Genomic DNA, 27,005 nt, shown 5'->3' with positions numbered 1-27,005 from the left:
TAAAGGAGGATTACCTTGGAGAGAAAGTTATAGAAGTCTTCACTGGGATGAAGTAATAAAGCATACCACTGTTAAGTACACTGAAAATAAGTACATAATAATAGAGCTAGTCTGATTTGCTAATGCACGTGAAGGGCTGTGTTTTTAGTGTTTGCAGCTGATACTGAAATGTGATGTAGAACCGGGAGATGTAATGTCCAGTTGAAATTGTCTCTTAGGCACTCATAGAAAAGAAACCTTAGAAATTTGTGAATCACTGTCGAGTATAACTGACTGGAAAACAATATACATAGATTAGGTTTTATTCATTCACTGTCAGCATGGAAGGCTGTCATGGATGGGATTCCAGAAAGATGTTTATTGAGTCTAGCAGTGTTCATTGGTTTTATTAAAATTTCTGTGAAGTTATGGAGAGAAAATGTGTTTTATTTAGGATACGGCTGTTAGCACAGTGAAGGGCAAACACAGAATTCAAAGTATTTTTGAGATTTTAGGTAAGTGTCCTGTGAATAATAAGATGTAGTTCAGCATGAAGATTTAACGTTGCAAATGTAACATCGACAGATAGAGAGTTGTCTATCTGAACTAATAAAACTAGAACAAAATAGATGAGGTAACTTTAGAGAAAGATCCAGGCATTCTCAACAGCCCAAGTTTTTGTTTAAGTGTGTCTCTTTGAGTGTTGAATTATGATGAATCATGAGAATGTGCTTGTTTTCAGTTTTACGAAGTCAGAATGGGCTACAAACTACGTTTGTAGTTAACAGTCAAGATTTTTCTTATTCTCCTGCAATACTTAAAAATTTAGAGAAAAAGAGGATACATTATTTCAATTTTTTTCTGATGGTTGATTTAGTCAATGTTATTTTTGTTTGGTTTTTTATTTCAAGATAAAAAATGCATGTTCATTGCATATATGCAATCATGCATGATTTTAAATTGCATTTTTAATAACTAGCAAGAATTATGAGAGTGGGGTTCTTATTTTTGTAGCCTTATAATTCAAATGGCATTTTTACTAATTTTAGGAATGTTTTATTTGGGTTTATGACTTCTGGGTCTTGGTGTACTGTTGTTTACATGCTTGAACTTATACCTTTTTTCCTTACTTTTGACTACAATAAGTTGGCTTTATATTAATACTTTTTATGATCAAACAGTTTCCATGGTATTGTTCATTTTATCCATTGTATTTTTATGATTCTTGTCATCTTCATCAGAATACTATGGTGAATCTTATCTTTGTTGTCTTCAGCAGACACTGTAAGCACTGAATATAGGAAGGGAAATTTCAGAAACTTTGCTCTTCTACTTACTCCCTCTGTGCTATATCTAACAAATACTTCGTTCATTTCAGGTTAATATTACATTCGAACAGATTAATTAGGGTAACTGTTTCTGAGCTGCAGTAAATTTTTACTCAAAGTTATAGAACTCTCCACGTTCTGACACAAGTTTTGAAGTATGTAGTAGGTAGTATTCCCATTTCATTCATATAATGAGAAAGTTGATCCTCTAAGGACAGACTGGAACAATGTGTTTAATACTCTTCAATTTAATTTGCTCAATATCACAATTAATACAATTAAGGTCACTTGAAACTATTAACGAATTGGGTAATTTACTTTAACAATGTCAGTGTGTTCTCACAATTACATTTGCTTTAATTAGTGTACAAGCTATTATTTAATAGCATACTTCAGATAGAAAAATGTAATGTGCTCTTTGTTCTTAGTAGAAGAAAAGGGGAAACCTTTAATGGGTGTGAGTGTTTTAAATCTGCTATTCAAGGGGTGTATTTCTTGTCTAATGGCTTTAACTGGTGGTGAGAGCAGAGAAGGATGGCATAACTGGAAGGATAAAGATAACTATTAAAGTGTGTGATTGATATTAATCCAGTTGAAATAAATCAGTTGCCCACCTCAAACTTACCATTTCATCCCTTGTGATTCTCAAGGCTGTCATGAAAAAACAGTGAGATAGTAGAACATTCGTGTTTCTATTTTGACCTTATTCTGTGAGTTTCCATTTCTCCTTTATGAAGAATTCTGCTGTTCTGGAATACTACTCATTCCAGACCACTACAGAGTGTTGCTATATAGAACTATACCTTACATCATAGTATGAGCAACTTGATGTTTGTCATGTTCTACAGAAAACATGCCAAAAGCCAAGGGAAATGAAGTAACAAAGTAAATGTTCACCTTCAGAGAGCCAAATAAGAGGCACATGCTGTCAAGTAATTTCCCCAGTCTTTAGGTATAATTCACTTCAGGCCTATTTTGGTCTCAGCTACATTGTTTTACAATCATTCTGGAGTTAAGAGAGTTATAGGTGGCAGAAAATTATCATCTCCTATTCAGTCAATAGCTATTCAGTGTTGTGGGTTGGTTTTCTGACCTTAAAATCCTCCTTAGTCAGGTTGCCCTGTATGGCCTTCATCCACATCTGTGTATTGAGAGGTCACCTCAGTGGTTACACGTATAAGAAACAATCACAGAGGTCCAGACCTCTCCATGTGAGAAGTACTTTCCTAGGTGAAAGCAACTGAGAAAACAAATACAGTAAGTACTCGGAGCTTCATTAATTTTATATCAAATATTTTTCTACAGTGTGTTGTATGACATCATGTGTGTCACGTAATGTATGTTCTTTCATCTTCTCTCCAGGGAAGGAAATGTATGTGAGGTATAGCATTGTTTTTAAGAGGCTTCACCATACTCCAGCAGCATGGCTTTTCCTAGAGCTCATTGTTCAGAGCTGCTGGGGCTTCTCCACCCAGACTCTGCTTCTCCATCACAGGCACAAGTGTGAAGATTGGGGGTGTGCTAGAGAGAAAAGTAATGTCTTTGGTTTGCTTTGTATTTGATGAATAAAAACAGGAAGGTCGTTATGTCTTCGAGCACCATATGCTGACATAACAAGCATTTTAATATTAATTTACTAATAACAACTGCTATTTAGTTTGCTTTCAGTTGAGTAGCGACAAGATTGTAGTGACAAAGGCTATTGAAACTCAACACTAAATCTTGAGCTAAATCAGAGTAGAAGTCCTTGAACTGAACTTCTTTCAGTGCCTGTTGGTCCAGAGTGGTTGGAAACAAGCCTGGTGTACTCTGTGGCAAACTGGCTGCTTGCTGCTCACCTTGGGCGTGAATTGCTGCTGTGCTGCCATACATTTGCATAAGTGAAAGAAAGTTGTCAGCTGTCATCCCTTGAAACTGATTGCCTTGCTGTAAATGCCTGTTTTAGGAGCCTGGTGTCAGAGGGTGGTTTAGGTGCCCGTAGCTGTGATAGTGTCTGTGGGTTGCCGGGATCTAGGGCCTGAGTTTTCTCTCTAGAAATATCTACTTTGATGACTTCACATGAGTTGCCTGCTATATTAATTCCAGTTTGGAGATTATAATGTCTCATAGATAACCAGCATGAGCACCATGTACAGAACCTGCGAACAGTGGTTTATAAAGATATAAGAAAAGACCTTTTGGTTGTCCCTATCTGTAGAAGCAGAATAAATCTAAACTGATCACTTTGAAAGTTCTCCTTGGCATTGTTGCACAGAAAGTATGACCTACCTCACAAGTAACACTGGAAATCCTCCTCTGTTCAGTCTTGTCAGCTGGGAGTTTTGAGTTCTTTCCAGATGCAGGCCTGCCCAAATTCTGGCATAAATTACTTATCAGCCTCATCATTCTCTTAACTCCCCATGTCCTTACTTAGGGAAATGCTGGTTTCAGTGTTTCTCCTAGCTTCTCCCAAATCCGGGTTAAAGCTCATCTAACTGGCTCACATCTTGTTTCCTATTGTATGTGTAAAAAAACATATGTGCTATAAAAATGAATGGTGCAAGTTGAATGAAAAAGGAAGTTTTTTTTTTAACTAAACTTGATATGCTGGTTGGAGCTTAAAATACTAAGCAGAAAAATCCATTTTAACTGGAGTAATCTCTTGACATTCATACAGAAGAATCTTTTTTAATAAAAACTTTATAAATTTAATGTGAAAACTACTTCATTATACAGAAGTCAATGGTGAGAATGAAATCGTTATGTGAATATTTTACTCAGATTTGATGTAAAAACGTAGTATGAAGGCTAGTATATGTAAACACTTCACATGTTAAATGTTTGATGCAGTGATCAGATTATGTTAAACGGTTGTATCTCTTACATATGGAAAAGGCAGATTCTCTTAATGTAAAAAAAAAATTGAACTGTACAAGCTTGATTTTCTTTGTGTGTGTGTAATAAAAGGCTAGTAAATCAGAATTCTAGCTGAGACCAGCATGATTGGTACAGGATAATAATTAAATGTTTCTGTTCCCTTCTGTCCTTACATACAGAAGACTGTAATTTACAAAGCTGTTTGTAAATTGTACGCAGCTAGCTGATGTTACGTACCTCTGCACCTGAGATTAAATGTATGTTTAAACATTTTGAAAGAGTTACCACAGATTTGATTGTGTTAGAAATTGATTTTTCTATATAATGGAAATCTGTCAGCATAGACAGAATCTTTCCTATCTTTTGTATTTGTGGATGTTTGTAAAAATCAGAATTTCTTGTTTTAAAAATTGAAAAGTTTGACGCTTTTTTTTAAAGTGATATCACCAAGTGATATTGCAAAGTTTCAATTATTATAGGCTTCTCATTAACTTGTAAGCTTTTTTCTTCATCCACTTTGAATGCCCCTGTCATTGTCCTCTGTGCACATGCAGAGCTCAGAGGCATGGAAGGGGAGAGGAATAAAATACCGGCATACCAGATAATTTTGTACTACTTAAAGTAAGTTAAATGTGTATTATTTATTGACAATCTGGCCTTTTAACAAAGAAAAATAGGCCTATGGTTACGTTGCCACTGCTACAAACTAAACAGCTGATACTTTAATGAACAACATACTGAGGGCCATCCAGGACATAAGGCAAATTAAGCAGGTTACAAACTGCATATCTTCTGTTTAGATATAGGAGATCTCCCCAGCTCTGACAATTAGCTCTACTGATCAGGCAAGCAGACAGACAGAAACAGAAGGAGGCCATTTGTATCAATTTGAGGAACAGAGCTAGTAATGAAGTAAAATATTCCTACCAGATATTTTCAACTCTGCTTTGGATCCGATATTTCTAACTGCTGGTTTCATCTTAACAATAACAAATAAATAAATATGTGCTGCTTAACAAAAGCATATTTTCTCTTGTTTACAAATTGAGAGCAAAGGAATAATAATACTTCTAACCTGGAGGGTTTTTTAAAAAGGGGAAAACATTTTCTGGACATACAAACAAATACGGATCTTGGTAACCTGACAGCTTTGTTTAAACGTTGAATTTGAGTTTCCTTTCATGAAAATCTTTTCAAAGTACAGCAATTCAGCTGTGAAAACCTGAATACATTAATGATGACAAAGAACCTCTGGAATGAGCCAACATTTGTTTTTGTTCTTTTACAACATTTCCTGATGAATTGCACATACAAAAAGTGTTGCAGGTTATTTTAATTTTCTTTTCTTACTTTGATAATAAATGTCTCCGCTGTTTACCTTTTCAGTTAAGGTACCTTATTATTACTAATCAGCTTTAATTATTTATAACAAAATGACTGTGAAAGATTTTTCTTTGATGTAGAAAAAGTCAGGGACCTGATCCTGATCCTATTAAAATTAATGGCAGGGTTCCAAATGGCAGTAAAGGCAACAAGCCTGAATGCCCTTATTGCTTACATGAAGCAATAATTCAGCCCATGATACTGAATTGTGATTCAGTGTTTTGGATTTCCTTAACTTTGGGACTGTCTGGATTTCAAGCATTTGGTCTCAAGATTTGACTGCTTAGAAGCAAGAGTGCATATGACTGTTAAAGCCCTGATCTTCATTTTGCACATCAGATATGAAGTAATTGAAAATATATATGTATGTATACAGGATAGTTGTAGACTGTCTTATCTCTAAACAAAAATAAAGGCTAAAACAGGGGGAGTGAGAAAAATGTGCAGAGACTTACTACTTTTATTTGTATTTCTTTCCAGCCAACAAAAAAGCAAACCAACCTAATCTAAAACAATAGAACCATGTAGATGTAGCATTGAACAACATGATTTGGTGGGCATGGTGGGCTTGGGTTGATGCTTGGACTTGGTGATCGTAGAGGTCTTTTCCATACTTAATGATTCTATGATTATGTGATTTTAAACTATACTGAATATGAAGTGAGTTGTATCAGATGCCTGTATGTGAGATGATGTTTAAATCATTTTATATAAGTGAACTCGTTCTGGGTTTTGTTTCTAAATATTTGAAACTTAAGATTTGTATTTATGTGTATCTACACAGACATTCTGTGGGGGGAAAAAAAAAAGAAAAGATTGAACACTTCTGTCAGAGTCTAGAATATGTTTTAGTTATTCATGAGTACCCCTGTTTGGGTGTTTCATGTCAGAAGTTTGGGTCACTGCATCAGTAATCATGTGACTATAATGTTTCAAGTGCAGCACCGATGACACAAAAGGAGATAGCAAAATAGATTTAGTTTTACTATTTGTGACAATCACACAATCTTATGATGCAATTTATGCCCCATAGATTGATCTGTTTATAAAGGGCAGTGGAATTTTAGGTTTACTTTTGCATCTTTTTAGAAGCCATTTCATACCAGAGAAGCTAAAAAATTATCATATCCATATGTATAATAATAACACTCTATATTCTCATGCAATCAGAGAAATCTGAAACAGGCAGAATGATAGACCTGATTCATACATGAAGTCAGGTTCAGAAAATGAACTCAGATCATTCAAGGTTCAGAGAACTACTTCAGTGACCGTGCTGTTCTTTATTTCATGCTTCCTTTGAGTCAGGTAGGTAATTCACTGAAAAAAGTCATAAATTTGGTACATATCAGAGTTCACTCACAGCGTTTTCATGTTTTGTATACAAATTCACAATAAATACGTACCTGTCAGTCTTCATGAATTTCAGCTAAAAGTATTTTTGGTAACTGTCGTATGGAAAATATTTTCAAAGAAGCAGATCAGTGCCACCCTTTCAGTATTATAAGTAGTCAAATAATGTTAACATGTTTTAAACATGTTAAACTATTCTCTAAACTTTGATAAAACATAGCAAAGTACAGATGTATATGTGAGTGTTACTATTAAAACATGTTTTTGCCACATATTTAAGGAATGCTGCTCTAATGTGGTGAAACAGTTATCAAGGTTGATTTGGTTTTATATCATGATTTTCTCTCTTGACACTGCTAGCTCCTGCCTTAGAAAGATTCAAAATACTACAATTTCCTAAGAGAATTTCCAAAGTAAGCACTGCATACTGCTCTTACTGTTTCGTTATGCCATTAGGTACTGTGGGCACTGACATACTGTGTTGGCTTGACATACTGCTCAGTGTCATTTGTGAATCAGTTAACACCGTGCTAGCTTCATGTTTCCCCTGCAACTTCTCTTGAGGTAAATGGAACACCTGTGTCTTGGATATTGATTGGAACGTATGTGGGAAGGTTGAAAATCAAATTTAACTTCTGTAAAATATAATGACCACTTAAACAAAAGAAACCAAAAAAACAAAAACAAACAAACAAAAACAAACAAACAAACAAACAAAAACTTGCTCTAATTTTCTTGTTTTAAATCTTTTAAATCTTAAGTCTGTGCAAACAGCTGGTAGTTAAATGTTTCTGCTTGAATACTGGAGTGATAGGCAATAATATATAAACTAGAATAGGAAGTCTGCACTCAAATTTTTGAGCAGATCCCAGTCTCTTCAGTGCAAATGGGGCCACATAACCAAAATACTATCAATAGCCCTGTGTGATAAATTTATCCACTAAAATTTTGATATTCCATTACAGATTATTATTCTTGATCTTCCTAGAAGTTAAAAGGCACAGACTTCATGCAGCTAAAGCTTTTATGGCAGTGATAATTCTTTTCTTCTGAGAAACTGGATTTATAATGGAATCAATGATTTAACCTTAGGAAATATGAACTGTTTGCTGTTTCAGTGCTAAGTGCAATTGAAGGAATAGAGTTCTTGTGTAATACACTTGACACTATAGTTTTGATGATGTGAAAACATCTGAGTTTCATTATGATGAATGCATACTTTCTGTATGCAAGCCATAGCATTTGAAGACACCGTCATTGCTTTTGTTTACTTTTCATTTGGAATATTTAAAGGGTGGAGCAATGGAACATAAATCTGTCCATTAGTGGACATTTCTACTTTGCACTCAAATGAATTTTCATCAAATTTGATTTGATGACTGGTGGCCAGAGAAGATGCTATCTTAATGGAAGAGAGAAGCAAACTGAGAAACAGGACCACCTCCAAACTTCTGTGACCCAGTATTTACTCACTCTTTTTGAAGTGCAAAAAAAATACTGCTTTGCAAATATATACAGTACTCCATTCTGAATTATCACAGCAAGATTTCCACAAAATTTTCACAGAATGACAGAATCATGGGGGGTGGAAGGGACCTTGAGAGATCAAATCCAGCCACCCTGCTAAAGCAGGTTCCCTTCAATAGTTCACACAGGTAGGCATCCAGACAGGTCTTGAATATCTCCATAGAAGGACGCTCCACAACTTCTCTGAGCAACCCAAATCAGCTACAATAAGAGATTTCATTGCTGGGAAAGTTTGTAGCACTAATTGTTGGCATTCTAAAAATAATGCTCGTGCAGATTAGTTTGGTTATTGTATTTCTTTGAATAGAAAAAAGGGATGTAAGTCAGATATTGTACTGTAGAAGATTCCAGTTCTGTTTTGGGATTCTTGTGACTAACCAGTCAGAACTTTTATTTTTAGTATTCTGGAGTTAAAATTGAAGGTTTTCAGCATGATTAATATATTTTATAAAGTTGGATTTAAGATGAATATGTGACAGTTTCAGCTTTGGCAATTGCATGAACTAAACTTAGACCCTTGTAACTGCTTCATCAAGAGAATGTTTCTTTAAAGAAGTTGCTTTGTAGTGTACTTCTATCAGAAGTAAGTTTCCAGTTTGGAAAAATACTATACAAAGCCTGTATTAAGAGCTCCATGACTCTTTCTCATTTACTTAATTTCTGCAGGGAAAAATAAATAAATAAATAAATAAATAAATAAATAAATAAATAAATAAATAAAAGTCTGCTGTAAAATTTCTTTTCTTTTCTTTTTTTTCTTTTTCTTTTTTTTTTTTTTTTTTGTAATTTAATATATAAATATGAATTTCAGTTGGATATTCTTCTAACTATGACAAACTGCTTCCTATAAGATATGGAAAATTTTGAGGATGCTGAGTTGATTGTCAACTGATAATATATATGCAGGAGTAGCTCTAAGAGTAATGCCTCTTATTTATTTCTGCGGAAACTACAACATATTCAAAGAGAACAGTAGCATTATTTGATTAAGCAAATTCTCAGCTACTAATCAATGTTCTCACATCTACTGTTTGGTCATTCATAAACATCCAGCATGTGTTGGATTGTTGGTGAATATCAATGGGTACCATTTTTTCCACATGAAGGAATTCAGTTCCACACCTTTCTTCATGTGCACTTCCATGTCAGACATCATTCAGGCTGCCCCTCAGCTGCCATCTGTCACATGTCAACAACATGCAATGGAATATTGGTGGGAAGGTTCAGCTTCTACTGCTGTACCGCCAACATCTACCTCTGTCACTGTGGACCGATGTAATAAAATAGGAGGCATTACTTTTAGAGTGACCCTCTTATATAAGAAAAAAACATTATATATTTTAAACAGTGCTAAATCTTAAGATAGAAAGCGTTGACATCTGAAAATAACATAATTACGTGTACAGTGGTGGTTTTACTGTAGCATAAGGGGCCTCTCACACTGTGGATCCTACAGCAGCACATATAGTGTCAAATTTCCTGAAATGCTGATGTTTTTCAACTTGGGAGCTTACAGTAATGACACTGAGCATTTACACTCTTACTTTATTTGTTTTATTCTGCCATGCCACAATCTCCCTTGGAAATAGGCATGATTACTAAGAAATATTATTAATCCCACTTTTAATGTGTAATTGAAACTTGAAAGGTTAGTTGAGACACTGGAGTTCTGCCGTGTATCATTGCAAGGAGAACAGAATTGTATCAATGCCATGTTCAGATACCTGCCAGAGCCCCCACTGGCTTACCACCTTATTCATTCTTGGTGACTCAGCCCAAATTATCAGAAGAAACTTGGTCCACCTTCTAATTTCTCCTTCTTTTTAAGTCTTTGACCTTGGAGTTTATAAATTGGCACCATTTTGCACCAAAAGTGATGAATCCGTTTTGGGACATGTTAACTTGTTTTAGTGATTCTCACTTACCAGTTGCTATTAAGCCCAAATCTTGTTACTGTTTTAATGAAGTTAATGAAAAGCAAAATTTGAGACTGTCAGTTTGGGTTTGATTTTTTCCTCTTTCAGACCATACATAAGTGCTCCAAAAGCCTGTCTTGTGGCTGGTTCAAACAAAATGGAAACACGTATAAACATATAAAAGCTCCCATTCTGAGAGATACTGACTAATTTCAGGCAAAATTCTTTTCATTTGATGTTTACAAATAGCACTTTTTAAACTTTGCCTAGAGGTCGGGTGGAAGGAGTGTTTCAAAAATGAGATGTTTAAGTAAAATGACTACAAAAGGATGTAATCTTCCATTTTAGTATATTTCTTCTTCTGAATAAGTTATGCTCTAATAAAAATTAAAGAGCAAGTTACATTTCGAAGATCAGGTCATCGTAATTCATTGACATTAGGCCACATAACTGAATAATGTCTTACTTCAGTGAAATACATCAAATGAGATCAACAATTATGACTCATAAACATGCCTCGCAGGCATAAAGCAGCAGGGAATTAGCATGTGAGGCTGATAAATATGCATGTAAATAAGCTCCCAAAGGAATAACATGGGTTTGATTGATAGGTTTAGAATTGGAACATATGTAAACCCCTTTATTCCTCATTCTGGTGTAGCTAAGTAAAGATGCGTTTTACTTGTTAAAAGTTTCAATAACTTTGTAAATCTTAATGCCACATCTGCTTTTGTGTGTGCAGGCACGTGTGGGTGTCACTTGAGAGATTGATTGAATTGTCTACAGGGTAGATGCCCTCACTTGAATTGTAGTGTTTGTGTATGTATACTGTAGAGATTGTGTATGCGCATGCACACATATGAGTATTTGAATACTACATACTAGATGGAGTGGAGCAAAACATTATTTGAGGATTGTGATCAGAACATACAACTTCTGAAGATTGTTTTGTAAATAAAAAAAAAAAAAAAAAAAAGAGCTGAGAGTTTTGGTATATTCACCAGCATATTTATTTTTGCAGCTCCTTTCTGCATTGAAGGTAATTTATATCACAGAAAGTTCCTCTAGTGCTGCCGTGTTTAAGAGTCTGGCAGGGATTCTTTATAAACTTCCATTTTTGTTGGCGTCTTGCAGCTTGAACTCTTATCTACAACTTCAAAGTACCTATCACAGCAGTATCTTTATGTTTGATCAGCTCAAGTGTTTATGCTGTGCAGAGATTTACATCAGTATTGTTAGAAGAGTATATAACATACTTTGTGTTTATAAAACATTAATACTTTGGTTTGCCAAATATAGACCAATTGGTTGCCATGTCATGTGACCTGGTGTACATCTGCTTTATTACCATTCCCTGCTATTAGGCAGTAGAAACTTTTCCAACTGATGCACTCACACTGATGTTACATCATAATATAATTATGCTAAAGTGATCTTAGACCACTGGCATGCAATATGCAAATGCATTTTCAATATTATGAGGTATGTACAGACTGTAGATTTTAGTTGCTTGTGTTTTATAGCTAAAATAGTCATTCTGAGACATTTAAGATGGGGCTGCTACCAGAGTTTATCATTGTTCACATGTGAAAAACTCTGTTCTCTAATACCTGTCTTTTGCGTACATATACCTTTCTCTGGAAACAAGGGTTGAGCAAAAAGACTTTCAGCTGTTCACATTTATGGAGTAGTAGGGAATATATTTTCTAGTTCCAATCAGTAAATTCGAGAGCTACTGCTTAGATCTGAAAACTTACTCCTTTTGCAGCTTAAAAATGAAGAAGAAAAAAATAAAAAAATAAAAATAATTTTTAAAAAAGTAGCACTTAGAGACATCAGAATTGATTCTGGTGTGGGTTCTCATGTAGCAATTTATAGCTACCATGTGCAATTTGTATAGAAACACTCCAACAGCATAAACTGCTTAACCCAGAACGTTAACAGGCTGTGACATCAAGAAAAAATGAGTCCTGCATACAGCCATGGGGAGGGGGGTAGCAGGGAGGGATTTTGTGCAACAGAGATGAATAAGCAGATTGCTGTCTGGAACTCTGATGGACCATGTTTCTAGCTGTGTAGCACTGTCCTTTTTCACAGAGGATGCCTAGATATCTCTTGAGCCAACAGAAATAAAAAATATAACACTTTTTTTTCTTTTTTTTTTCTTCCCCTAACAATGTGCCCTTTTTACACTTAGGACCTTGACAGACTGTCATTCATTTTCCACTCCCCATGAGGAATGTCCTTGAATGGCTCAAGAGAAGCCAGAAAATTGTTACTACGTATTTTTCATTCACCTCTAGAATTTTCCACGTTTTACTCAACATGTGTGAAGCCACTGGGAAATATGGTTAAATGAGTTAAGCAGACATCACCCATCTGTGCATCTTAGGGAAAATAAAAACAGTGCTGTCCCTTGGAAATCTTTCTTGGTACATAACCAAAATCCGACGAGCAGCCACCAGTTTGAAGCTAAACCTAGGCAAGGCTCTTGTAGGAAGGAAGAGAGAAGCACTTTGAAAAAAGCCTGCTTCTTCTACCTCACCTCCAGTCTTCCTGGTGTGTTGCCTTTCATAATACAAGCTGGTCCTGGCAACTGGGCTCCTTTGGAATTTCTGAAGGCTATTGGGCACACAAGTGAACACGTCAACAGATTCTACCTCCTTCAGAAAGTGTTAAAAACCCTACATTCAGCCTCAGCTCTGAATTTTAGTCAACACACAAGCAAAACAACCTTGTAGACTTTGCCGTTTGTGCAAGCATTATATAGTTCTAGATAGAGGGCGTCTTAAGAACTGTACATTTCCAAAAGTCTTGAGCCACCCTTTTACACTGTTCGTTGCTATCCTTTCTACTACTAAAATGATTGGTAATTTGTATCTCTCGAACAGTTCCCACTTGATTTCTCATGTACTGAGAAGTCAGATGCCTGACATTACTGTGTAAAGTTAAGTGCTTGGGGTTAATGAATGGCATTAAATTTTATGAGGTCATGTCCAGTAGATGTTAAAAGAAGCTTAAGGGAACTTTATCACTGATAGAAATTAACGGTTGGCATGAAAGAATGCCTGAGGGAGTTCAGTTCTAAGCAAAAATAAAATTGGTGGTATAAAAACTAAAATATAGAGTCACTGTGATTAATGTAAACATTTTTCTTAGGTAATTGGTTACGTGTTGCAGTAAAAGAAATGAGACCTCACAGTTTGAAGGGAAAGAATATTATTGTATTTAGAAAGCAATTAATGTTTCTAGTCAAATAAGAAAAATCTACATCACCTACAATATTTATATTCTTTCAGTAAACATATAACCTTTGGGGCTGTATTTATCAAATAGTCAAGTCCCCACTTATTTACATTAGGTTTTTCTTTGGGCAAAATGTGTTTTCCCTAGTGGAGTATGTTATTTTGTTTCATTAAACCTTTATTTCTACTCACATGCGTTGCTTATATTACAGACCAAATGAGTACATTCTGTGTGCTGAAGTCATCTAAGGTTTGTGTTTTGGAGTGACTGACGGATGGCATGAAAATTCTGTTTAAAAAAGAAAATGGCTACATTAACTTATGGATAGATCTGTTTTGCATAATTATGTGGGGAACTATTCAGTAATTACACTAGTATTCACATGCTGTAATTTTCGTCTTCTTTATTCGCTGTCATTCCAATGAGAGGAAATGGAAAACTTACTCAGACATACATCCTTTCTTACTCTGTCTTACAACCTGCAGTCATGGTGTGTAGTACTTTCAGACAACGTCTGTACAGCTCAGGTAAGACAAAAATTGTCTTGAATTTGATGCTTACTGTGTAAATTCTGCACTCGATCTTCTGAGCCTAAAGACCCTGTGGATATACCTGAATGACTTGTTGCTTTCACATCAGTTGAGGTCTCTGCTTTCTGGACATTTGGAAGTAACAGTGTCAACTATGATGAGAACACAGGGTGTTATGATTAAGAATCAGTTTTTGGACGAGAGCTTCTTGTTTCTGTGGTTTGACAGAAAGGTACCTGCTCTGTTATCCAGGATAGCACATAAGCACCGAATCCCTAATTTGGAAAGGGAAAGCTGAAGAAAAAGTGAAACTAATTTAGAATGTGTTGTCCCTCAAGACTGTGCTGTTGCTCTCTTCTGTTGCTTTTGTGATGTAGTATGAACTACATACCTGAATCACATCTTTTCTTATTTTCCTTAGGTGGTGCTTGGTCAAAAAATCCAGTGTCAAAAAATTAGTGTGACCTTCTGCTTGGTGATGTGTTCATTTTGCAACCAGACTTCTATTGCTTTGGCAATTAGATGTGGTGTGTTTTCTGTCTTAGTGAGCTCATGTGACTATCTAGGAAAATTTACTGCTCCTAAGCATTTATCCTATCTTTGTGTAAAATAATCATTAGCTTTTTAGAAAACTTGAGTACAATTGTAGTCAGCAAGAAAAATCTACTCATACTGATCTAATTTTGAAGTCTTGCAGTGCTTGTAGCTCCAAATGCCTTGTACTTGCATCCTTAGTTCTGTTTTGAAGCTCCCCTCCCCCCCCCCCCCGGGCCTTTACCTAGCATTGGCCTTACAGGAGGGTAAGAAAGAAGAACAGAAATCTGTCCCATTATGTATTTTATACTTCTGCCTTGAAAAGTTTTATGGGGAATTTTTCTCAATACCTGTAGCAGTGGGACCATTGTTCTACAGCCTACCCTGCATTATAGTGAATAGAAACGTTTTGTCATTCTGGTTGTCACTTCGATGTATTTTTATATTCTGACGTTGCTGTGGACTTTCATCTGTTAGACATCTAGAGCTTGCTGCTAATGCATATATATCTTTGCTTTTCAAGTTTTTCCAGATCTGTCATTTACAAAATGCATCTGCTTTTGCACCGGCAAAGTACACAGTTGGTGCTCTCCAATTAACTAAGGCATGATTTAAAAGAATTTTGATTAACATCTAGTGTTTTCATTATGTTTTGGCATATTTTGATTTGACAGTTTAAAAGCTCTAGCTCAGTACTTCCTTTATACAGTTCGGTGTCATTTTTCTCCACCAGCAAAATTTATAAAAAATGTAGAGTCCTGCTCCATTTCAGGGTCCTCTGAGGTATGGGTCTACCGGATACATAATGTATTCAGAGAATTCGCAACCTTAATTAGACAGCCTTATATTAGGAACCAAGAGCTTCCTGACATCATCTTATACAGCCCACATTATACAAAGCCAGGTGGTTTTAGGCTCAGGTGCAGGTTCCTCCTCTGTTGATTTGATTGGGTTAAGGGCTGTTCCAGTCACAGAAGGAATGTCCCTTTCATCATCATAGTTTCATAGTATCATAGTCTCGTGCGGGTTGGAGGGGACCTTAGAGATCATCGAGACCAACCCCCTGGGATTCGAGCCTCCTGTGTAGCAGAGCGGCACTTCTGCCACTTGCGCCACAGGGGGATTCTAACCCAGGGCCTCCGGTGTTGCAAAGTGGCATTCCTACCACTTGCGCCACCAGGGCACACACTGCGCCACTGGGGCACACACAATTTGTCAGGGTTCTTAAGGGTATTTAAGTCTATGAGGCAGTGATGTTTGTCTGCAGGTTGTTGGCTTTATTCAGACCATTTTTCTCAAGTGTGCCACATATTGATGCTATGATACGGTGAAGGTATCCTAGCATTTTAATTTTACTTTTTTTTTTTACTGCAGACTACAAATGCCTTATATCTACAGTTTGTTATTGATGGAATATCTCCTTTAAGTTTTACCCACATAACTTTAAATATTGACTAAAGATTATGTCACTTCTTCAAAATCATTTGCATGATAGGTTTCCAAAATATGTGCTTTCTATTCTGTTATAAATGATAGGTAGAGAAAGCAAAAATCAAACGAATTTCCAAGGTGTCATGTTCACCTTTGAATAAACCATTGGTAATATCTTTACTTTTTTTGTGTGTGTAAGAAGCCCATGTTAGTCTGATGGGCCTACTGAAGTGACTGAAGCAATTGTGTGAGAGCTTTGAGAAGGATGCAACAGCTGGTATCAATGTTCTAGAGCCCTCCTGCCACTTCCAGCAGTGCAAAATGGAGCTGTGATAGGGAGAAAGCAGCAGAGCAGTGCCTCCATGTGGCTCTGGGAATCTCAGGAGCTGGCTGTTTCCACCATGGACCTTTCCCCATTTCATATGGAATACTTGCAAGATCACAGTGTTTGAGAAATCTTAACACATTGCCTGCATCTCTGTGACAACTTTCTAATGTCAAATTTCAGATCTGTTTTCTCTTCCTCAGAGCTGAAACCAAAAGCTGAGATGCTGACTCCTGGGGATAGTGCCAGCCCCTCCATGGATGCTAGGCAGCTAACCTGGTTATAGTTCCTTCTACACCTCAGTTTTCCAAGCTGTTATAATGTAGCTTCCTTTAATAGGAAGCTGAAGAGAAAGCAGGAAGAATTATTCCTGTTCTTTTTTTAACCTCTGGTCCTGTTCATCACGTAAGCCCCTGACCAAGGGCAGGAGGTGAGGCTGCATGTCACTGCCATGTGGCTTCCTAGCCAGGCTGGCTTTCCTCCTGATAAACGTATTCTTTTCAGATGAAAAGCTGGCTTCTGGTTGAAAGGGCAATTCTGTTTCAATAAAAGAGCACTTAATCCCTTCTCGTTTGTCTTATACTATCATTTAATCTTAGCAAAACAGCAGTGTTCGGAAACTTCTACTCCATCTTTTTCAGCTCTATTTTTTTCCTTGACTCAATGGATTATGCATTTTCACTTTTGAATATGAAAATCAAACTATGCTTGCATATAACTTATTATCCTAAACAAAAGGATTACATCTATCTATAAGATACAAATGTGGTTAAAAATAGGATGTAATTGAAGTAAATTAAGGACAGTGGTAGCCTTCAAACATATAAGGAGGTGGTATGTTTTTCTTATTGTCAGTATAAATGGTCTCTGGAGACCACCTTTTTACACTGATTGTGCATGTCTAAGATTAAGCAAAGCTGTATGACCAGTGCTATCTCAGGAGGATGCTGAGTCATTAACTCATGTTTATTGCCTCTTGCCATCTTTAGATTATTGCAATTTATAGCTCAAAGGCCTTTTAGGCTGTTTATAAGTTAAAATTAGCTAAATTCTTCTGGATGCAAGTGATAAGTCACTCGGCATTTATATATTATGGAATATAAGTTCCTAGCGATGATTCCAGACTGCTTCTAATGTTTTTCTTTCTGTGCAAACTCTAATTGTGGTGTTTGTCCCTACTTGTACATATTATTCTATCTTCTGTTTTGCTAGATCTGCTGTTTGCTATTTTGTTATCAGTATATGCTCATAAAGAATTTATTGAAGTTAGACATTTATATTATTTATTAAGGCATCCACTTCAACCACACTGCGTTATAATGTTTGTCACATTTGATGATGACCTAGGAGCTTGTTTGAGTTATATATTGTAAATGATCAGCAACATTAAGTAGTGGGTACGGACTGCAGTACGGAGCCTGTGAACAGAATTGGGCATAATATGCACTTAGACCAAAGACAGGTGCACTGTGAAAAAACAAAAGACTGAAAAAACGTTAGCAGAATCGTGTTTTACTTTATCCTGTGCTTTTTTCTTTTTTCTTTTACCAGTCTAATTGCTGCTGGTAACAAATTCAGTCCAGGCATTACTGGGCTAAATGCTTATTGACTGCCGTGGAAGTTGCATTTGCTTATATAAGCTAGTATTGTGTATTTCCTATTGAATGGGAAGTAAAGCTCTTTTTCCCAGCTACATGCATTTCCTGAAGAGTTTGTATCACACTTAAATTTGCCCTTCCCAGTATGCTTAAAGAGATTATGTTAAAGAACCTCTGGATGTAAATTATTTAAGGTATTAGTACTTAACAATCACCTGACAACTCTTATCAGGCATTCCTACGAATTACTTCAGTGGCATTAGTGTAAAATTCCTTATTCTATGTATTTTACTATTCTAGTTTAGAATGCAGTGGATAGTTCAGCCTATTTTAGTAATCACAAAAGCTTAGAAGCTTAGTCAGGAAACCAAATGTAATAAATAAGTGCTTCGAATGTATTGTTATTTTAAATTGAGCTGCAAAGGACTACATTCCTTAAACACTGATGCTACATTCCAGTTTTGAAATCAGTCCACTGGGGTTTTATATACACTTTCCTATCCACTCTTTTTCACACACACATTTTGCATTTGAAAAAGTGGTATATAAACGTGGAGGCTAACATAACGACTGGGCTGGTGTCAGAAACTGTTTCACTTAAAATGGTTACCCTCTTATTTTTGTATGTCTTCATTTGAAGTGCATTGATAAAATTATTTTAGACGGAGCTTTTGCCTGGAGAATACACAAAGTTCACTTGTGTAAGCATATACACATACGCAATTGTGATTTGATATGCAAAGATCATAGTAGATGCCACTTGATTGTCGTAAATCGTAAATCAGCAATCCCAGAGACACCAGAACTGACTGGGCTACAGCAACATGCAATACAAGATATTCTTATCTCTGTAAGTTTTTGTTCGTAACGGCAAACCAGTTTGTCTGCCTATCATATTGTTCGACAGCTCTGCTGCCTTTCTGTAGGGCTAAAACAGGCTTTGATTTTGCACCTTTGTGTCAGCGTTGCGTGCTTACTTTCAAATGTCACCAGCTTTCACTATTGCAAAATTAGCATATGCGCGGGTACTCCATTGTGTTTTATGTTTGTGTTCCTTTTCTAACTTCGATAAGATTGGAGAGGCAAAAAACACCGTTAATGTTTAGTATATTTTTTTCATACTTGTATGGGTAATCAAACGAAATATTTCACCCCATGTAAGACATCTATATTTCTAATCTTAAAGTCCTGCAGCTGATTATCAGCAAGATCTGCTAACTAGCACAGTGTATCATTTCTTTATTCAAATCCTAGCAAATATTTTAGGACATGGTAATTAGAACTGAAATGCTACCAAAAAAATTATCTGTACCAGGCACTGTGCGTATTTATAAGTCCGTACGTACCGCTAAATGAACTTGAAACAAGGAGCAGAGAGTCAAGTTTGCACCTGAAAGGCTGCTCACCAAATTGCGTTATATTTGTTTTGGAAAACTTCGGGAACTTGCTCAGACTGAAACATTCTTCAACTTTCCAACCTAATAATTATTTTATAAATATCAGAAGTGCAGTGCACTTTATTCTTTAGCTGAAGGCATTATTTTCAGTTTCTGTACACCGCTTCAAGCTTGCTCCATTTAATCATTTTAAAAGCTTATTTGGTGCAAATTGAATTTAACACTGTAGTTGCAGGGGTGTTATGTAAAAAGTCCGAGAGATCGCTGCTGTGCAGGCAGGGTTTGTTGTACAACCGATTGAGCTCCAGAGTTCAGCAGAGACGGAATCATCCTAAACTCTGCAGCACCCTCTGTTGACGCCATGCAGCAGCGCCGTGTGCATCGCTCCCGTATTGCCAGGAAAGCTATCAAAAGACAGAACAGAGAAATCAATAGCTCTGCTACATTTCACTTTTTAAAGATCTAGTTTATGTAGCTAAATCTTAATTTACCTTATGTTTGGGGATTAGTTCCCTTTTTCTTTATTTCTTCTACTGCCGGTCTGGACTATCCAGTAAACACGGATCAGAAAGCTTCAGTCATCTTACTCTTCTTGTGTTTTTAATATTTTTTTTTTTTTATTATTATTATTTTTTGCTGCAGAGATCCTGAAGACTTTCCAAACTGCAGATCTGGTGCAGTCGAAATACAAATTGTCTGTTCTTTTGTAAACCCTTCAATTGTCACACTGCTCTCTTTCAAAATAATAGAGGAGCCTGGAATCGCCCGTGCTAAAATTAAGAATTTATAACTGTATGGAACAGATGTTTTCATAAACATTTGCTATAATTAATTTCAACTAGGGGATTGAAGGAACAAAGCAGTTTTTCCCTCTTCAAAACTTTATTGCCTTTTCCCCATGCAGCAAACTCAGAAATCTTTGCTTTAATATTGTTAATGAAACAAATTTACTCTTCTGTTTGGTTTTTGTTCTGAAAAAGGAAGGCTTAAATAGAAGAAGATAGCGACCTTTGGAACAATGGGCAGTTATGTTGAATTTCAGACACTGCGTATAAAGAATTAAAATACAGACCGTATGTCTTTAGGTCCTCGTTTCAGAGACTAAAACTCCGTGTTGTCAATTGTCAAAGCTTCGTACATACTAGAATAAATTTTATGCAGATCACTTTGATGAATATGTATCTGTGGAGTAAATAGTACGGAGGAATTTTATGTTTGAAGAGTTGTGAACCTTGATGTTACAAAAAGGAAAAGGAGTCTCGTGGCATTATATATAGTTTTAATGCATAGTAAAATGCTTATTGTATGTTGATTACCCCTTTATACTCACAATAAAGGTCTGCAATCTGTTAAGTAATTTTTTTTTTCTGTTTGCATTATGTGAGAAACACATTTTGACTAAAATTATTCTTCCATATTTGTATTGTCACTAGTTTTTCAGGGATGTTACTTGAAGTGTGTATAGATTAGGATTCGAGTTTTGGTGCTATTGTGAAGAAGTAAAAAATACCCATACATTATTCTTCTGTTGTTACTAGTTTCTATATATCATATAAACATCATCTAGGGAGAAGAAAAAAAAAAATAAAAATGTTGGAAGTTTTAAAATAAGCCCAGCTTAATTGTTTTGCACCTGAAAAAGAAGCGGTGCAGCTGCAAGGATTTTTTGAGCAAAGTAGAATTCCTGACTGATCTGTCATCTATAAAGTGTGCAAAGAAAAATAGGTAGCTGTCATTAAAATTACATTTCAGCTTTCAATAACCATTTAATGAGTAGCGTAATTATATAAGTATGGTACCTCAAGTACTTCACTCAATAATTAAAAATAATCTCATCTTTAAAGTGAAAGCGCTATAATTATTATTTGACTTAACCAGGACCACTGTTATGATCTCCAGTGGCACCTCAGATTGTTCAAAGTGGTTTTGAAAGTATAAATTAAAATTGGATAAATCATTAAATTATTAAGCTTTAAATATCTGAAAATGAATATAGCGTGGAATTTGGAAGTCATGTTGTAAGAACTGACAACCTTAGACTGCAAGCACATATTTGTGTTAAAATTTTCCTTGTCTTTAATCATAAAACACCACATTAATGATTGGGTGTTTTATATCAACTCAAACTTGAATTTTCACAATTGTTAAATACCATTTTTAAAGAAGACCTTAGATTAGAATACAAAGAAAATATTAAGCATAGCACAAACATGTCAGCAAAGAGATCTATATCCGTTTTGATGCTTGTGAGCAGGCGAATGCACAGTTTGATTTCCTAAGTGGGATCACTTTTATCACCAATTCCTAAGCTGACAGCCATAAAACCCTTTCATAGTTGACATAAGATTAGTAAATAGTTTATTGCTATATAAATAGAAACGTTCTGTGTACCCACAACTAGTCAAGCATGTGTGTACACATATATGCATATAGAGAGAAGACATTTTTTTCATATCAAAATGTACTTTGAAAGCACAAGAATTTGGATTCCAATTCTATTTTAAATGTTAAAAGTATATCAGTTGAGTAAATTTCAGTTAAGCTTCTGGTCTTAGACCTTTGACTGGTTGTTATCTGTCTCCTTGGTCTTCTCTGTGAGGAGTCCTGTACTGGATTTTTGCATCTCATGTAAGACAGCTGTTTTCAGAGCTGTTTCCTTATTGAAGGAGATGGTTGAGCAACCTGTGATCCCCACATGGTTCTTCACATGCTTTTCCTGAGAATTAGTGTAAGCATAAGGTGCTCGCTGTTCCTGCTATGTACCCAGTGCCTCTTCCTGCTCTCAAAATGAGGGTCTCTGCAATGATTCTTATTGCCAGAAGTGCAAGCTCTGTGCAGCACCTTAACAAAGCTTTTCTTTCATTTGTTGGAATTTGTTGTTTGTTTGTTTGTTTGTTTTCTCCAGCTATTGTATTTGAAGTTCAGAATCCTTGGGATGTTCGGTATGGGGTTGGTAGAGCACCTTTCTTTTTCTTCAGTGGAGCCTTTCCCATTTTTGAGGCTTGGAATCTAAGATTAGTATGATCCAGAATCAATTAACATTTCTAAAGGAGATCACAGATTCAGTTATGAGTATCATGAATCTTATATTCATAACTCTTAAGTATATTCCCTGATTTGACTAGAAAGTTGGATCATTATCACTGTAGATGCAAGTAACCTCTGTATTCCACTGGGAGTCCACCATGCCTTTCAAACATGAGGCTAACTGGAACTTCCCTGAGGAGAGGTGATCTAGGGCATGGACTCCCACAGCTTGTTGTCATTAGCTAGTGAAATACATGCCCAATTGTTCTCATTAGTTGTTGACTGTGAAAGTTTACCAGGATTTGCTGGAAAGCCTTTTAGATAACAGTAGGTGAAATTTAAGATATCTTTTTAAGTTAATGAGTACTTTCCACTTTGCATTATCATTTTTACTAGTTTTAACAAAAGGCATTGAATGTCTTTCAGATATTATTAATATAAATATTTGTCTTAAATGGAATGGAATAAGGGGGGGAAAAAAAGGTGAATTTACTAATTTGTGTTTCTGAGAGCTCTGGGAGTACATAGTCTGAGACTTTTTTGGTAGCTGATGCTAATGATAGAATGCGGCTCTCAAAAAAACACTAACTTGTATGAATGATATTTATTAACAGCAAGTGTACAAGTAAGAATGCTGAGGTATGGAAGTGGTTGTTTACAGGAGGGAAATTATTGGTTGGGGTTTTTTTTGTTTGTTTTTGTTTTGTTTTGTTTTCTGAAAGAATGTTTCAGAATAAAGATGGATACATGTAGAGTTGTTTGTGAAGGACAGCTGACTACAGGCATGTCCTCTAAGTTTTAGTGGTTGTATCAGACCCCAGATCCCACCAAATTTTCCTTGTTGTGTCCTGATGAAAGGAAATATTTTTTACTGAAAGTCTGCTTTTCTTCATGGAGTCCAGTTGATCCTTTGGGCAGGACAAATGGTATAGCAGAAAGATGATAAAGGCCTTGCATTCCTTTTAGATAGTACTTCAAGTAGGAAGAAGACCTGTTGCCATTCCTATAGCAGTTACAAAAGATCTTTTTCAGCATATAAACATAGCATTGTGAATGAGTTTCCTTTTCGGTCTGATTTTTCCCTTTTTAATTTTGAACCTTCCAGATCTACAGTCTGGAGAACGGAGCATGAAAATGTAGCCAAACTCCCAGAAATAAACATGTGTGTTCTTATCAGTTCCATAGGTGAACATCCCAGTCTCTCCTCTGTTTCTCTTCTGGACCTCATGTCATAAAATATTTCCTTCTTTTCTCAACATAGCAGAGTGTGTTTTATAGCAGTAGTGAAGAAGGTGGGTTTTTTTCCAACTATTTGCGCATTCAAAATGAGTGAAGAGTGAAGGGAGGAACTGGCATTTCATACTTTTTGAAATGCTAGGTGTTAAGTTTCTGAATGGTCACTCTTGAATTACTAATTATAAATCTGGATCCGAGTAATCATTTTCTATTTCACACTTAAACAAACAAACACTTTCACACAACCCTGCCACCAAAATACAGAAATATCTGAGATTTCACTGGGGACACGTTATTTTGGAGGGACATATTTTCATGGCATGAGGGTTTTTACTTAGATTTTCAAAGTCACTCATCAAAAAAAAAAAAAAAGAAAAAAAAAAAAGAAAAAGTGAATAATTTTGATTTTCACAACTTACTGTTTTTATGGGAAATTTGCCACAATAAGTGCCATCTCTGCACACTACATTCTTTGCCAAGGAAGAATCAGGCCATAAGCATAAAGAGAAGTGTGACAGTCATTTTCATAGGCTGAGCAGGTCAAACTATCAACCTGACCTAACAAGTCTTATCACTGAACATTATTTGCACACCCACATATCTCTCAAATACCTCCAGGGATGGGGATTCACTGGTCAGCACCTTCCAACCCTCTCTCTGAAGAAATTCTTCCTAAGATCTGATGTAAATCTTCCATGGTGCAACCTGAGACCATTTTATTGTGTTCCATTACTTGTCACCTGAGAAAAGGGACCTGGTGCTTTTCTTTCCATCTTGTCTTATGAATCTAATTTGACTTTATCCACCAAGTTCTGTCACTCTCCAAAGACTTAGGAGAGGTGAAACAAGACTCATTCACAGTTCTTGTGATGGTTCTTAATGGCTTTTATTAATATCGCCACTCACGTATCTGTCTCATCTACAAACAGAAGCATGACACTGAATGCTGTTCTCTTCCTGGACTTGCAGCTGATTGTTTTGTGGGTTGATCTGTTAGACATACAGTGTCTTACTGTGTCCAGGCATTTTGCTTTGAAGAAAAAGAGTGAAAGAACTTGTTATCGATAAACAGAACAGAGTCTGTAAAGGTGCCTGATGCTATCTATAAGTGCATTAAGGAAATATACAATGACACAGAAGAATTATTAAGCTGCATGACAAATTATGCAATAGTAAATAGTATAAAACAGGGCATGAATAAATTTGATTTGAAAAATAGAAGATTTCTTCTGACTTTTAATAATCCTTCAGTAGAAGCACTTATCACAGAGAGAAAGAACTCCTAGTGCTTGCTGTCTCTCAGCTTCACTCTTCTATGTATGCTTTTATATCTCAAAACATAAAACCAGATGTTTTACAGACATATTACTTAGGTAATTTCAGAGAAACTTTGAACATCTGCTATGAAAAAAAAAAGTACTGCTGTTACACAGTCAGCTCAACATTTTTCACAATATAGATGAACTTTTACATTCTTTGTAAAATCATAGTCATCTATTTATATGGTATAGCTCTTTGGCTTTATTCTAGTAAAATTGTGTTTAGTAACTTGAGAAAGGCCTCGAGTGAAACTTGCAGTAATATTAAGTCTTAGATTGCCAGAACAGTCAGGCTGCAAATTGAACATACTGGCTAGTTATTTCTATTGCCAGCTGTAAGAATTTGAAGGTGCAAAACTGCGCCTTGACTAAGTAAGTTTTGTCATAAACTAAAATTAACACGTGCAGTGAAATCAATTGTAACATTTATTGTATTATTTATTATCATGATCCATGTTATAACAAAGGCTTCTCACTTCTATTTTGTATTAGGAGGATCAAATGAGAATGGAAGCACACAGCACACCTCAGATTCTGCTGGAACATTTGTTTCTTACAGGTTTGTAATTTTTGATATTAATTTTCTAGTTTTAATAAGTTTGAATATAATAAGCAACACAACCTATTTAAAGCAAAAGAACAGGTCTGTATTTTTCAAGACTATTTTACAACCTAGGTTGCAGCAGTTAGTAGACTGAAGATTAAGGATTTAATTAAGAATGATCTGAAAAACTTGTTTTCTAGATTATTTTCTTTTAAGACAAGTTTTCAAAACATTCAACTGAGGAAAGATTTGAACATCTTAAAGCCTAAGTACTTTTTTTCCCTAAGGTATGCAGTAAAGTGGAAATTCCCACCTAAGTTAATAGAAGTTAGATGTCGAAATTTTCAGGGTCACCTTTCTGATTATCTCAAAAATAACTGCATTTGTGGGCAACAAGGAACTCTATTTCTTAGTTACTGCAATTAAAATATAAAACAAAACCATAGGATTTCTTAAATTCTGAGACTAATATTTCAACTCCGTTCGTAGTAAACACCAGTTAAAGAGGCATAGTACTGAGCAGCTTCGTACAGCACTGTCAGTAAGCTTGAGTCTTGCTTGGGTAAATACCAGAGGATGTCTTGTAGTTGAAAGCAAAACAAGGTAATTGGCAGATCTGTTGTTTCGTCTTTCAGCCAGCAAAATACTGCCTCTGCTACAAATGCTAAATCTTTGTCCTTGTGACTGATAATTAATAGTAAGATTTGTGCTAACTAGAATTACTGCATCTGATTTCAATGCTTAAGTATGGGAAAATAAAACAAGTTATTTTGTATTCAGTGAAGTAATCTGTGATGAATGGCAACTATTTCTTTCTCTGTTTGTAGTCTGCTGTAGCCTGTACTTCAAAGGGATGGGGCAGGCAGGAGGAACCTGCCTGTTTGCCTTGTTCTAGCTATGTCTAGGTAGGAGTATAGCATGCTTCTTGGCTAGCAAGCTGTGCTCAGTATGAGGAGCCCTCAGATTGGGATGACCAGTGGGGACACAAGTGGAGAACTTGTTGCAGACTGGTGACAGATTTCTGACAAAAGCGGGGAAAAAGCAGCCTTTCCCTGAGGATGCTAAAAAGAAAGACTTCTCGTGATGACCTAGATGGAACAGCAAAGAGCTTGCTGCAGTTCAGACACCTTGAGAAACTTCTGAGCTGAGAGCAAGGTTAGAAAAAAGGATGTGCCTGCAGGGATACGTTTGGCCAGTGGAACCAAGTCCTTATAATTTTCTGCATGTTAGTAAGTCCATGATTCTGTTTGATGTTCTGATGAAACCTGCATTGTATGATAAAATACCCCTTGAGTACAGTTAGGTCATTCATTTTAAGAATACTGTGTTAGCAGATCCATTTCAGGGTTGTGCCTTAATCAGTTTTGTGTTGTATTTATGTTCACTAACTTATGTAGCATACAGTTTAATTTAAAAAGTGGGTTCAAAAATACCACTTACAATAATTTCCATGCTTTTCAGATGAAAAGCCTATAC

General features: G+C 35.9%; 1 protein-coding gene across 6 annotated transcripts in view; it reads left to right on the top strand.

The window, feature by feature from the left end:
- Positions 1-27,005, top strand: part of TBC1D5 (TBC1 domain family member 5) — a 285,215-nt gene that overhangs the window by 114,238 nt on the left and 143,972 nt on the right. For all 6 annotated transcript variants that reach the window (XM_015853783.2, XM_015853786.2, XM_015853785.2 and 3 more), the window contains exon 4: positions 25,478-25,544. In XM_015853783.2, coding sequence (XP_015709269.1) covers positions 25,478-25,544 — 67 coding nt within the window. The remainder of the gene's footprint in view (positions 1-25,477; positions 25,545-27,005) is intronic.

The sequence above is a fragment of the Coturnix japonica genome, chromosome 2 (genome assembly GCF_001577835.2).
Source record: "Coturnix japonica isolate 7356 chromosome 2, Coturnix japonica 2.1, whole genome shotgun sequence".
In the NCBI taxonomy this organism is placed as follows: Eukaryota; Metazoa; Chordata; class Aves; order Galliformes; family Phasianidae; genus Coturnix; species Coturnix japonica.
Note: the sequence above shows the minus strand (reverse complement) of the source record. Positions and strands in the feature narration are given on the sequence as shown.